The 14,637-nt window shown below is 40.6% G+C and overlaps 1 protein-coding gene across 1 annotated transcript in view; it reads right to left on the bottom strand.

Moving 5' to 3' along the window:
* mgst2 (microsomal glutathione S-transferase 2) overlaps nt 1-14,002 on the bottom strand; it is a 34,796-nt gene extending 20,794 nt beyond the window's left edge. Inside the window, exons 1-2 of the mRNA XM_072254750.1 lie at nt 13,685-14,002; nt 5,529-5,628 (exon numbers count right to left, since the gene is read on the bottom strand). Of these exons, the coding sequence (XP_072110851.1) occupies nt 5,529-5,628; nt 13,685-13,742 (158 nt within the window). The 5' untranslated portion in view covers nt 13,743-14,002. The remainder of the gene's footprint in view (nt 1-5,528; nt 5,629-13,684) is intronic.
* Nucleotides 14,003-14,637: the final 635 nt, after the last annotated feature.

Raw genomic sequence — 14,637 nt, forward strand, 5'->3', positions numbered from 1 at the left:
AATCATAAGCACCACCCTACTTGGAACAGGCAGCTTCAAGATGGGGCAAAGGAAAGAAAACTGCAAATAGGCTTTAAATAGTCACTAGTATGAGATGGGAACAGGAAGCCACACTTTGGTAAAAATTATGAAAAGGGTAATTATTGGCCGTGAAAGATTACAAATCAAATGCATTTCCCACTTGAGACAATCAGATCAGAACAAGACTTCCATATTTATTCTGCCTGGGAAAACACTTGCATGAAATAGATTTAAACAAATCAATAAAGATATATTTATTATAACTTTACCGTGACTTCCAGTAAGATGGTGGCCCCTCGGGAGCCAACCAAAGATCTTTTTGTCTTTTTTAAGCATCTTTTTTATGCCCGCAAGACAATGCTGGATATTAGGAACTTATAGTACTGCAGGTGTACCCCATCAGTGAGCTGCTCATTGGTGGAGGAGTTAGACGAGTTGGACCTGATACTGTCCGCTACAGAGAGCCATCGGAGCAGTGTGCGAAAGCAGTGGGCAGTCTAACAGCAAGTGATTGTCTGGGGTCTTTCTTTTACAATCACAAGACCCTGTTAAACACCAGTAATGTAAAATCTGCAAATCCATCTCCATGCTTATTGGTGAGACAGACGGCAGGGGAGCTGCCTGGCTGCAGTTGAAGAGAGGATTAGGCCTCAAGCTGCGGGCTTGCCTGTTGCAGCAGTCCAGGAGAGGAGACGCTGGAGATGGAGTATGAGGCGTCCATGCTGGGTTGGGGGCTGGCCCCTCCCATAGGTGGTGCCACCCAGTGTTCGCTTGATGGAAGACAAACTGCACAGCGTTCATATTTATCTGTGGGCTGCTAAGACCTGCTTGTTCTTGCTGATAGCACCCATGCACCATCAATTTACAGGACATATCACTCGGGGACTTGGGCTATATACAGTCTGTATATTTTGTGTGACTGTATGTTTACTTGCTATCTTATATGTGCTATTTGCACTTTGTACTGTGTATGGCTTTCGTACGTTGACCTTTGAGGAATGCTGCTACGTTTGGCTGTATTCATGAGTTTTCATGTATGGTTGAATGACATATAACTATGAACTTGAACTTTATGAGAGATAAGTCTTGTATCTTGAATTGTGCTTGTATTATTTGGGCATGTAGCCATCACAGTGAAGTTGCACACATGCAATTCATATTTCTGTGAAATTAAATCTTGTGCTGCCTAAAGAGTTTTTCAAAATTATTTACCAGCACTGTATCATTATATGGATATAACTCAATTAAAAGAAATGGGGCTGAGACATTAATTGCTGGCAATCAAAGATTGCAGCTGTAAGCAAATAAAACAAACCATTCTCTCCATAGTCTGAGTAGGTAAAATAGTTTTCCTTCACAGACACCAAAAGTTCTCTTGTACAAGTAGCAATGGTGTTGAAGAGGTTTAATCCACATTCAGCCTCCTGCTCAATTCTAACTCAGTTTCCAGCTCCCAAGTTCTTCTAAATCACAGATGATCAATTAATTCCACCTCTACTCCTTACCTGTCTTTCAGAGAAATCTTTGATCACTTCGTATTCAAGTCGGCTGCCCACATCCTACTATGTAGCAAGTCCCATTTCACTATCGCTATTATCTTTATCGACTTATGTTGGCTTCCACTTCTTTCATGGAATAAATAGGTCCTTTCTATTTCTGCAAACACCTCCAATCAAGCTGGTTCCTTCCTTCTTTCTTTCCTCCACTCACCTTGTTGCTGGTAGCCACACTTTCTTTTCCTTGGTCTCCATCCTCTGGAATTTCCCCAAATCCTTCTATCTACATCCTCCAAGATCATCTTGAAACCAAAATTCCACTCGTCCCATCTCAATTATAGAAACTGAAACGGTACAGCACAGTAAGGCTATTTGGTCCACAATGTTGTGCTGACCTTTAATCTACTCTTTGCTCCAACATAGCTTTCCATTTTTCTTTCATCCATGTGCCCATTTAAGAATCTCTTCAATGGTGCTAATGCACCTGCCTCCACCACCACCTCTAGTAGTGTGTTCTATGCACCTAACACTCTCTGTGTTGAAAAAACACCATCTCTGACATTCCCTCACACATTCTTCTAATCACCTTAAAATTATGCCCCTCATATTAGCCATTTCACCCTGGGAAAAGTCTCCTGTTATTCATGCTATCTGTGCCCCTTATCATCTTATACACCTCTAAAAATTCATCTCTCATCCTCAAACAAGAGAAAATCTGCAGATGCTGGAAATCCCAGCAACACACACAAAATGCTGGGGAACTCAGCAGGCCAGGCAGCATCTATGGAAAAGAGTACAGTCGATGTTTTGGGCCAAAACCCTTCAGCAGGACCTCTCACCCTCCTTCTCTCTAAAGCGAAAAGCCCTAACTTGCACAACCTCTTCTTGTAAAATGTGCTGTCTAATCCAGACATAATCCTGGTAATCTCCTCTGCACCCTCCACATCCTTCCCATAATGAGGGGACCAGAACTGAACACGATACTCCAAGTGTGATGTAACCAGAGTTTCATAGAGCTGCGACATTACCTTTCCGCTCTTGAACTGAATCTCCCAACTAATGAAAGCCTACTTCATACAGTATGCCTTCTTAACTAACCTATCAACTTACACAGCAACTTTGAGGGATCTATAGATGTGGACCCGAAGATCCCTCTGTTCCTATCCCCAATCAGAGATCTCTGGAAAACTTTCTAATATTGGTCCCCTTTGGCAGGATGCCTTTTCTTTCATTGTACACTACCTCTTTGAAAACCCTTAAGATATGTTGCCCTCAATAAACTCAATATTCAGAAAGCTATTGGTGGACACTTTAACATTACAATCTGAGTTTGCTCAGCACGAAACAAGATGTTCACCAATGTCTAGCAAGTTTTCGCCATGAAATACCTTCTAAAAATTTCCTGTAACTGTCCTGAGCTAGGGCACAATGGCACATCCAGGAGAACTATTGCTCACAGCACCAGATATCTGACTTCAGTTGTTACCTCTAGTTATTTCTATGTGAAATTTGTGCATCTTCCCTGTGACTACCTGGTTTCTTCCAACTATTTCAGCCTCCTCCCACGTCCCAAAGGTATACGATTTGGTCACCTGGCCTCCGTGAATTGCCAACTAGAGTGGAGGTGATTGGTAGAATCTGGAGGGAACTGATACAATTTTGGGAGAATGTGTTATAAGGAAGCATGTATGATGGAATGGGATTTCTCTGTGAGCTGGCATAGACTCAATGGCCAAATGACTTCTTTCTATATCAAAGGGAACATGGAAAAATGGATACTCGGAAATTAATTCAATCCTGGATACAGCCTCAAACTGCTAACCAACACAAATGGAAACAGTATTGCCAAGATATTGGATTGGATCCAATTAACTGCTCTAAAACTTTGTTGCTTGCTATTCTCCCCCCACCCCACCCCAAAACAAAATGATAAATTGAATGAAAAGTGCTCTGAAAGGTACGACAGTAATGTCCCTTGCATCGAATGAACTGATAGACTTGAGCTGTGTGTTACTAGTGGTAGTTGCACAAGAACCTCCCGAAAGCCAAATTGATCACTGGGAACGTTAAAGCATCTCTTCCCAAGATGGCTATAGACCAGCTGCGTGAAAGGATGCCTTCAAGATGAGGGAAAGGGCAATGGTTGAGGGGGATGGTGGTGAACACATTGCAGCAATCCTACATGAGTGATCGGGCTCAAAATGATCATTTAGTCAGAAGCAGCTCCATGCCGCTGAGAGATGCTGAATAATCATTGAGGCAGAGATCACAGCGCAGTGCACTGACATACATAACATCTTAAAAAGGCTCTGTAATCATTAATGGGGGAAAAAAAAACAAAGTTTGCAAAATGTGGCTGGCAGATGGTGTGTGCAATATATTGATCTCAGAACTGGGACTATGTCTTACTGGCAATCTTATTTGCTCCTTATTTTTGAAAATGTCATACGACATTCATTCTATGAACACAGGAGTTCTGTTTCTAGTTGGTGGTGAATGAAAGATCCTTTGCCAAATATGTTATAGTAAAGTTCAGACATGTTAGAGCCAATCCTGAAGAGCACAGTCCAATTTTAGAATGGTCATGGATTCACGCAGATTACACCCCGTGTGATGTGCTTCAGGTAAAATCAATATTTGCATGTTAAATGCCTTTAAACAGGCTCAAATTGATCCAGTTTCTTGACACGTACGTGTGTGAAGATGTTGTCAGAGCAGCATCAACCTCGGCTGCAATGTACTCTACAGCCAAGCAGCTACATAGAATTTACTGCTGAGACTCATTAATCAAGAATGTGCACAGACAGCAGAAAGTTGCCATGGTGCTGAATATCTTCAAGGAAGGAAGGCAAAAACATTGAAAATGTAATTGATTATTTACTTTGTACAATCGAAAATATATCAGAGAGCTTGTCCTTAAAGGGAAAGCAGATAACAAGTGGAAGTATAATTCTTGTCAGGGATGTATAGCATTCTGATTGTTTTGTAAATGCCTATCCCAAAACCTATTATTCTGTATATCGGCCAGAGTCAAGGGGAACTTTAAGGCTGCGTTAATGAATGGGCAAACAGTTGTGAAGTGGTGGTGCTGATTAGAACACTTTTTGAGTTGTCAATCTGACTCTTCTCCTACAGTATTCACCACTTTAAAAGCCCTGTTAATTATTCAACTCCTTAAAAATTAATTCACAGTTAATAAAACTAAATTGATACTTAATTGCAGAAAACTGCACTTAGAACTTACGGCTGGATATGGATCAGATGGAAAGCTGGGCGGAGTAAGAGAAGATGGAATTTAATCCTGACAAGTGCAATCTGATGCTTTTCTGGAAAGTCAAATAGGGTTAAGACATATGCTGTAATTAGTAGGGCGCTAGGGAATGTTGATGGACAGAGAAACTTTGTGGTTCAAGTCCACAGTGTCTAGAAAGTGGCAATACAGATAGTTAGGCTGGCAAAGAAGACATGCTTGCCCTTATAGCTTAGGCTTCAGAACATAGAAATAGTGACATTATGTTGCAAATATTAAAACACTTAAATACACTTGAGTATTGTGCGTAGTTCTGGGTGCTACATTATAAATGGATGTCATTACAGAGTTTGAGTCATTGAGAAATTGCAGAGTTGAGTCACCAGAATGATACCTAGACAAGAGAACTTTAGTTATAGGGGAAGGCTGTGTAGACTGGGCTGGTTTTGCCTGGAGTGAGGCAGGTTGAGGGGCAAGTTAAAATTATGACAGGCAATTAACAAGGCAAGACATAGAAGGATACGGACAAATAGAATTAGTGTGGGTGGGTAAAACCATTGGCATGGACACGGTGGGCTGAAAGTCCTGTTTCTTCCCATAAAACTCTATTATTGTACAACTTTTTTTTACAATTTAGAGACAAGAAAATTAGAGCAACAATAGAAGACTGAAAATAAAATCATTTGAGAATAAAATGGAAAAAGTTCTTTGGTCAATTCAGAGCTAATACAAACTGTTAATGTGTACTGGAATAAACTTACTGTGCGCGGAAAATTCTCTCAAAATCAGGCGATCCTGTAACTGCTGGTGGCAACACTTTATACTTCTTCCTGGCATTTCCTACTCGCACTGCAAAATATGCTGCATGCACAACAGGAAAGTCAATTCAAGAGCATTAAAGATTCTTTTTTTCTAAAAGAAAACAAGTGATTTTTTCAACAATGGAACTTAAAAAAAAACAAAATTATTATATTTCTGATATAATACAAAATTCAAAATAAATTGTACACAATACCATAAGTACAGAAGATACACAGCTTACCAACCAATAGTACGTAATCAGAGGCAATTTGTTTAAGTTGTCCAATATTTAAACACTTGTACACATCTATACTGGTACTGCAGGGAAAGCAAGTATATGAATTGATTGCAATGGATACAGAGCAATGTTTAAGAACTTCACTGCAGGTGTATGTAGATGATATTCAGATACTGTAACCCTTCAGTTCAAACAGTATCATTCTGGTTTGTTTTCAAGGTAGTGCTCCAGTCATGAATTTTTAAGGACCAACAGCAGAACCAGACCTCTGCTAATGACACCGCACCAAGCTCAGAACTTCTATACATTGAACCCAAGAGAAGAGATTTTCTTTGAAGCTGACTAGGATAGCTACGGGACTCATCACGGGCAGAGAAAGACATTGTCGAGCCATCTACAAGGACAAGCAACATTTGATAATCTGCCCTGAGTTTATCAGCTTTCAGATCAAATTTGTCACCTGATGACAAATTGGGTATTAAAACTAATCTTTTCTCTTTTATCTTTTTCTTTTCTATTCTCTTGATTGAAACATTTTAGTCCCAGTTCGGGGCACATATCCGGCAACGTAGATGATGCAACAACCTGTCCATATGCTTTTAAGATCAAAGAGAGCAAGAAGCAAGTCAGCTACATTTGCTGTGACACTTGAATGATTAACCATAGAAACTCAATTAGCCTAAATAGCAAAGAGATGAGTTGCATTGAGATAAATTGCCATGTCCCCAGTATCAAAGGTTATAACGATGGCACTTCCTAGTCTGCAGTTCAGTGCCAGCCGATTATCACTTCATATGCATTCCCCTCCAGATGGGGTAATTCACCTCAAGCAGAGGAACCTGCAGGAATCCTGCACTCCCTCCTAAACTATGAACAAAGCCCCATACCATCAAATTCAGTAGTGTAGCCAATGGAAGTGAGCAAGAGACAATCTGGACCTGTTCTTGCTATTCCCCACACCCCTTCACCTGCCAGAAAAGGAAGCACAGTTGTATTCATTTCAGTAAATGTCACCAAATAGCAAACAGAAACAAGAATCCTGCCAAAGCATCCCTCCTTCTCCAAGAGCTCCGAAACCACTCAGCTTGCTCAGACACCTCTCCAAGCTGCCTCAGCACGGAGTAGCAATGGGGTGTTGTGTTTTCCAGGTCATTTCTAACTCAGCATTGTGGCAAACAGAGAGTTAACTACTGATCCAGCCCGTTAATACCAAGGAAAGATAAGCCATCAGAAGGCCATCAATGATGTTCCAATGTAGGCTCAATGTATCAGCGCCAAGATTGCCAGCAAACAGTCCACTTAGGGCATCTAGTGGTGATAGTGTAATACTGCAGCAATATGTCACTGCACAGACCTTGGAGAAAATAATCTGACACCCCAAGTCCAAGATTAGTATCACAACATATGTTGTTAAAGTCTGAATTTCTTGCTTTGGGTCTCTTCAACCTTTCCCCTGACATGTCCTGCAACTCCAGATTCAAAAGAATTCTTAATGTAGCAACGTGCTAGGCCTCATTAAAAGGAAAAACGATGAAGCTACACTTGAAAATTAGCAAAATCTTTTGTCTGATGTTAAGAAAACATGACGAATATCTGATCAAGTTTCAGCATTTATAGACAGTGTAATGCCTAATTTGTTCTGCACTGCTAACTAAATGCCCTTTAGTTATCCACAGCCTGTTAAACACAAATTATTTATACCTGGCTCACATATCAATCATGATACAACTTAATATTGTACCTTCATACTTGGTGGCTAGTTATTTCTCTCCGACTCTCTTCTTACCCACAATATTTACTGACTCCATGTTCTCTGGGCATTTTTTTTTCCCTGTTAGGGCCTAACTTGTTAAGAAACATAGCTAATTTCAATGTAGTGTATACAACCTATTTTTGGGATAAATCTAAGTAAGCAATACTATTAATTGTATTGATTATTCAAATCTATGCCAATATTGATACAGCAAGGTAGTGGACTGGGTAGCAAGCTTAATAATTGATCCAAACAAATACACCCAAGCCATACTGACAAGGAAATCCAAGGTCTGATCTTTATATGTTGCTGTTTGCAGGCAAAACACTGGTAGGGTACTGCATGATCAGGAGCAAAAGGGGACCATAATACTGGTCCTCAAAACTCGAGTATCATATGATCATTAATAGCAAGGGATTTGCTATAAGAGACTGCAGAGTTTGGAAGTGTTGTTACAGTTGAATAGTCAGCCACCTAAGTTCATTCACAATCCTTTGGAGATGTTGTTGGGTGAATACCCACTCAGCGCAATGCAGGCTGCTCTGATGGAACTTTCATTGTTGATATTTAAAGGAAGTGATGGATAAAGAGTGATTTTACATTTCTAGAAAAAGGAGTGGAGGGGAAATCAGTCAGAATAAGGTTTAATACCACTGGCATATATCATGACATTTGTTGTTTTTGCGTCCGCAGTACAAAAAAAACGTGAGGTGATGTTCAAGAGTTCAAGTACACTCGGGGGGGGGGGGGGGAGCTGTTCCTGAATTGCTGAGTGTGTGGCTTCAGGCTCCTAATGGTAACAGTGAGAACAATGCATGTGCTGGGTGTGATGGGGGTCCTTAATGATGGATGCCACCTTTTTGAGCCATCACTCCTTGAAGATGTCCTGGATGGTATGGGGAGGCTAGTGCCCATGATGGAGCCGACTGAGTTCACAACTTTCTATAGCTTCTTCGATCCTGTGTGGTAACCCCACCCCCCACCAAATACCAGACGGTGATGCAGCCAGTTAGAATGCTCTCCATGGTACATCTGTAGAAATTAGATTTCTACAAAGTTAAAGTAACACAAGGCTGCTCTCCTACAGTGTGAGAAAGCATCACTGACAACAGTTAAAGAACAGGCCTCTGTTTTGAGATTTAAAACAGAAAGTTCAGGACAGCAGCAGTACAATCAGAATGCACATGATCCCCAGTGTATCAAACTGCAAAACACTGAGAAACATATTCAGATGGACCATCGTCAATGTGAAGAAATCAATATGTACCTCCATTTTAATTAAATGACCATTGTCTATTTTTGTAACAATATCTTGTCATTTCAGAATCTTTTCCTAGTGGAAACACCTCAACTTCTGCACTGACAGGTCCACTTAAGGATCATACTTTGCAATATTCGTTCAATCTTCTAAATTCCAGAAGTATGGAACCAATTTCTTCAGCTGTTTGTGTAGGATAGCCCTCTCAATCCAGAAATTAGCCTAGTGAATCTCTTTTAGTCTACCTTGAATGCCAGTATATCCTTTCTTAAATAAGGGGATCAAAACTCTGCACAGTGCTAGTGTGCCCTCACCAATACCCTGTGAAATTTGAACAGTAGTTCCTTATCTCTGAACTCTAGCCCTCTTGCAATAAGGACCAATATAACATTTAACCTTCTTACTAGGATTTTGCAATCCATGCACAAGTACAAATAAACGCCTCTGTACTTCACTTGTCCGCTGGCTTTCCCCGTTTGGATTATAATCTGCCTATAAATTTCTCTTACTGGTTTATATTTGCTACATTTTTGCCCTCTTAATCTATCTATATCCTGTTGCAGAGTCCTAATTAACCCCATTACAGCATGTTCTTTAACCTTTTGAATTGAATTGACTTTATTACATACATCCTTCATATTCATGAGTAAAAATCTTTACGTTACGTCTCTGTCTAAATGTGCAATGTGCAATTTATAGTAATTTATAATAAATAGTATGTACAAAAAAACAGGACAATCAATATAACTTAGAAATACAATTGTATTAGCATGAATTAATCAGTCTGATGGCCTGTTGGTAGAAGCTGTCCCGAATTCTGTTGGTCCTGGCTTTTATGCTGTGGTAGCAGCTGGAACAGTTTGTGGTTGGGGTGACTCGGGTCCCTAATCATCCTTCGGGCCCTTTTTACACACCTGTCTTTGTAAATGTCCTGAGTAGTGGGAAGTTCACATCTATAGATACGCTGGGCTGTCCGCACCACTCTCTGCAGGGTCCTTCGATTGAGGGAAGTACAGTTCCCATACCAGGCAGTGATGCAGCCAGTCAGGATGCTCTCAATCGTGCCCCTGTAGAAAGTTCTTAGGACTGTCATTTTCATGTCGTTGGCAACAGACACAGTGTGCTCTGCTCCCTCCTCCATGTCATTAATATAAACTGTAAATGATTGAGGCCAAAAACCAATCGTAGGACCACTGTACTAGTTGTTTCATTCCATCTGAAAAAAATCTGTGTATTCAGACCTTCTTTCTTCTATGCAATGATAAATCCTCATTCCATGCTAACACACTTCCCCTAATACCAATAGCTCTTGTACACCAGCCTTTTATGTAGCACCTCACTGCAGATCAGGGCCATTTGACAGACAGTAAAAAGACAGACTGGGAATTATCACCGTTACTTTTTGCCTGATGGATATCTCAATTGTTCTCCTTCTAATATCAAATAAAAAACCTCTTGCATTTTATATCACAGTAGGGGAAGGATTCAAGCTTTGGGGGAGCTGCTGCTTTGCTTTAAACATCTAACTCAGGGAAAGAATGGATAAAATGAGGGACACAATTAAATAACATCACATTAAAATACAGGTAAGGTTAAGCCCCAACATTACTTTCTAAATATTTCAGCACCCTGAAATAAAACAAGGAAATACAAACTAAAATTCATGAAAGAAAAAAATAAGGCATATATAAAGAAGATTTTCTACAAAGAACAGAGTTAGTTTTACAGACAATTGAAGACCTGGGTAAACGATGTGATGGGAAAATAGATTTTCTTAAGACTTAAAAATTAAGCTAATGTAGACTGAAGTTTTCCTTTAACCAAATCCTTTTGTGATCATCACCAGCATATCATTCTCCATCACCAAGCAAATTCATCATCTCTGAGGTGAGGTTAGCTTCTGTACTGCTGATAAGAATTAAAACTGGGCTGTCTGGTCTAAATAGCTCAGGTAACAAGGAAGTCTAACATCTATTTCAACATTATGTGCCATAGATCTCTTTGGAGGAGCTGTCTTGGAGCCAAAAGAACAAAATTAAAGTTTAACAATAATGCAGAAATTTTCTAATCCTTTTAAATTCTACCAGGGATACTTCTTGAGATTATAATTTTGATCACAGAGTTTTCTTCAAGGGTGTTCTCTCTAATGTCACATGTGAAACAAATAAAAATCAGCACATAAATGTGCAAAACTTCACCAAAACTAAAGGAAGTTAAAGTTGACAGTTCAGTAGAGTGCTTTTCCTTTCCAAAGGAGGCACTCCTTGTTGACGACACTCTAGTAAAGGTTAAGAGGTAGGTTGATTACACTAAGTGCTAATTTCTGACACTATAACATGGAATGATAAAGTAACCAGCTCTACAACATTTCCTATCCTATTATTAATCACCTTAAGTGAAATGTACAGGTGCCAAGAAACTAGATTTAAAATAAAATTTATAGTGTGTCCCCACTAAAATCCTACAGTTCTTGCCTCCATACTAAGGAAGTGCCTGAAAGCACCAGAGACGATTTATGAGAATGAACTCAGAAATGGAAATGGAGAATTACAGTCATGCACAGAGATCAACCAAGATGGATTTTTTTTTAGGATAAAGCAGACTAGGGAGAAAAGTAATATAATGGGAGGGCTAGACAAAAAGACCCTATTTACCTTAGCAAAGAAATCACAATCTGGAGGAGTAAAGGTAGAAAGCTTAGAAGGAAACTAGGTCTGGAGGACACTCCTCAAAATGGTGCAAGAGACAGATATCCTCAAAACACTTGCACAGTACCTGGACTAAGATTTGAAGTGCCATAATATAGAGTACACCCAACTGAGGCTTGGGATATGGAAATAGCCCAAGTCTCTCCTTTGTTTGCTCAGTTTAGTCACATTGAGCAGAAATGCTACCTTCTATTACATTTGACCCAATTTCCTAGTTTAAGAAAAAAAATCGTGTTTCCACTTAAAAATCACTGCTCGCTTGTAGCAACACAGCAGGGAATCTCTGGCTGAAGAAAGATATACCCTCATTTGGGTGCCACACTGGTTTATACTGTTGGCCTGAGTTTGATCCTGGCCCTGGATGGTTTCTGTGTGGAGTTTGCACATTCTCCCTGTGACCCTGTAGTTTCTTCCGGATGCTCTGATACCACCCCCCCACACCTTGAAGACCTGCTAACGCAGGCCACTGTCAATTGCTCATAATGTACTGAGCGTGCGACAAGAGAATATGATAGCATTAGGGTGGCTAGTGATTAATGAGGATACTAGAGGACAAACACAAATGGGTGCTAGTATGGATACAAAGGGCCCAATGGCTTTTTTTAATGTGGTATGGCTCTATGGGTCTTTTCCCCCTCCAAAATACCTTCCGCTTTCCTTAAGAATGCTGTGGTGTTCTGTCTCTTCAGGAATGACTGCCTAGTGCACGTGCTATAGGAGTGATAGCCATGCAACAGGCTGTGTTGTGCAGTATGCAGTATCTGGAAATGAAGTCATGCCAAAATTATTTTATTCCTGTTTCATTTATTGCATGCCTCAGAGTGGAAGTGCAGACAAGTGAAATGTATCAGAAACAACTCTGAAAGTTACCATATTTTTAAAAAAAGCAATTAACAGATCATTGTGTGTTTTTTTGGTGCTGGATGGAACTCAACATTAGAAAGTAATGACTTGAGGAAAATAGAAAGTTAGAAACTCAATTTTGAAGCTTGGAGGCAACTCTACTATCTTCATATTGCAAGATCAAGGAACCATGACAACACACACAAAATGCTGGAGGAACTCAGTAGACCAGGCAGCATCTGTGGAAAAGAGCACAGTAGCCAATTTTCAAGCAGGATAGAATAATCAACATAGAAGGCCATTCAGCACATCAAATTTCCACAGGAAGCCCCACGTCCCCGTGAGGGAGCTAACTAGTCTCACGTCCTGCTTTGTACCCATAGCTCTGTAAACTTTTTGTCTGCATTTTCAGCTATAAATTTAAGTTATTTTAAAGTAATATTTTAATCTCCTTCAATCACCCCGTTATACATGTTTAATCGTAACAGCCTACTACATAGAAAACATATTTCCTGTTTTATCTTTGCCAGTTACCTTAAACATTTGAGGTTCAATATCAAAAATATTTACTCCTTCTTCCCTTACAACATCACACCTGTCAACTTTAAACAACTATCAAATACTCAGCCCTGGGGGAATCAATTGCTTGAGGGGAGGAAAAACCAGCAATGAATGAGACCAGGGAGTAAATCTTCATTTGACATCTGTTCTGCCAGTCACTTTAAATTTGTCTCCCTCAAATCTAATTAACTTGAAAGTCAGTCTTAACTGACCTTTTAATCGATGCATGATTATGACCACCTCTTTACCAGTCCTAGCCTAGCCACTTGATTGACCAGTGGGGCCATTCAGGTAAACTGACCCCAGTCCAAATCCTACAGTGTTCTTTCTAGAACTGGAAACCAAACTTCAAGTGGGGTTTAAATGTAGGATTCACCCAAAGGACCTCCATAAAACTCTTCTCCTACCCTCAAACTGAAGGGCGGTTTGCCTTCCCCATCCCTCCTGCAACCCTCAAAAGATTTGTATGAGTAAAGCCTGGGTCTCTAAATTAAGGGATTTAAAATTGCAGCCTTACAAAATGATCACGGTGCTAATTTGGTCAACGAGTAAAAAGGAAGCAATGCGCACCAAAGCAGCGCCTCCCTGTCAGGAACGCAGCGGACGCACTTATGGAAGTCAGGTGATGTTAACTTTTGCAGGACTTCCCACTCTGGGCTGGTTCGCAGTCGAGATTAATTTTAGCACCTTGTGAGGTAGTTCAAAAGGCACCATGTATCCTACAGTGAGGATAATACAGTAAATAAGTCTCTTACCCTGCTGAATGGCAGACAGCAATGAAACAGCAGCCAGCAAGGCACAGTCTTTGTTCATCGCTGCCGACACAGTGGAGCGGAGAGAGCCGGAACAGGTGGAGAAATGAGCGGCCCCACCCGCCGACGTGACACGGTTGGTAATTGACTGCCAGCCTAGAGTGAGGTCTTTGTATTTGGCTTCGGGAACGGCTACGTCCTCATATCAGTTTTTAAATGTCAAAATAAACTTCATATCATTGGCAGAAAATCGTTTGCCCCTTGAAGTGTACACAATAAAGGGGTATTCCTCCCAGCTAGATCATACATTAAACACTGTTGACGTGGGTCAGTGGTAAACCTCATAGATCAGGTGGTTGATTAGTGTTGTAATAAAACGACTTTTCACTCACGTCAGTAAGACCAGTGAATTGTGGATTTAGGAAAGGGGAAGTTGAAGGAACGACGCGAGTCCTCATCGGGGGATTAGCCGTGGAAAGAGCGGGCAGTTTCAAGTTCCTGGGTATCAACATCTCTGAAGACCTTTTCCTGGGACCAACATATTGATGCAGTTAGAAAGAAGGCTGGACAGCAACTATATTTCATTAGGAATTTCAGGAGACGGTGTGTTACCAAAGATACTTCTACAGTCACAAATTTCTACAGGTGTAAATTGGAGAGCATTTTAACTCGTTTCGTTGCTATCTGGGATGGACGGGCCACCGCACAGCACCGGGAAAAGCCGCAGAAAGTTGCAAACTCAGCCGGCTCCATTTTGGGCACTAGCCTCCCCAGCATCGAGGACATCTTCAAAAAGGCGGCATTCTTCATTAAAGAACCCCATCACCCAGAGTATGTCCTCTTTTCATTGCTACCATCAAGGAGGGGGGACAGGAGCCTGAGGAGACACTTAACGTTACAGGGACAGCTTCTTCCCCTCCACCATCAGATTTCTGAATGGACAATCAATACATGAA

Source organism: Mobula birostris, chromosome 4 (genome assembly GCF_030028105.1).
Source record: "Mobula birostris isolate sMobBir1 chromosome 4, sMobBir1.hap1, whole genome shotgun sequence".
NCBI classification, from domain to species: Eukaryota; Metazoa; Chordata; class Chondrichthyes; order Myliobatiformes; family Myliobatidae; genus Mobula; species Mobula birostris.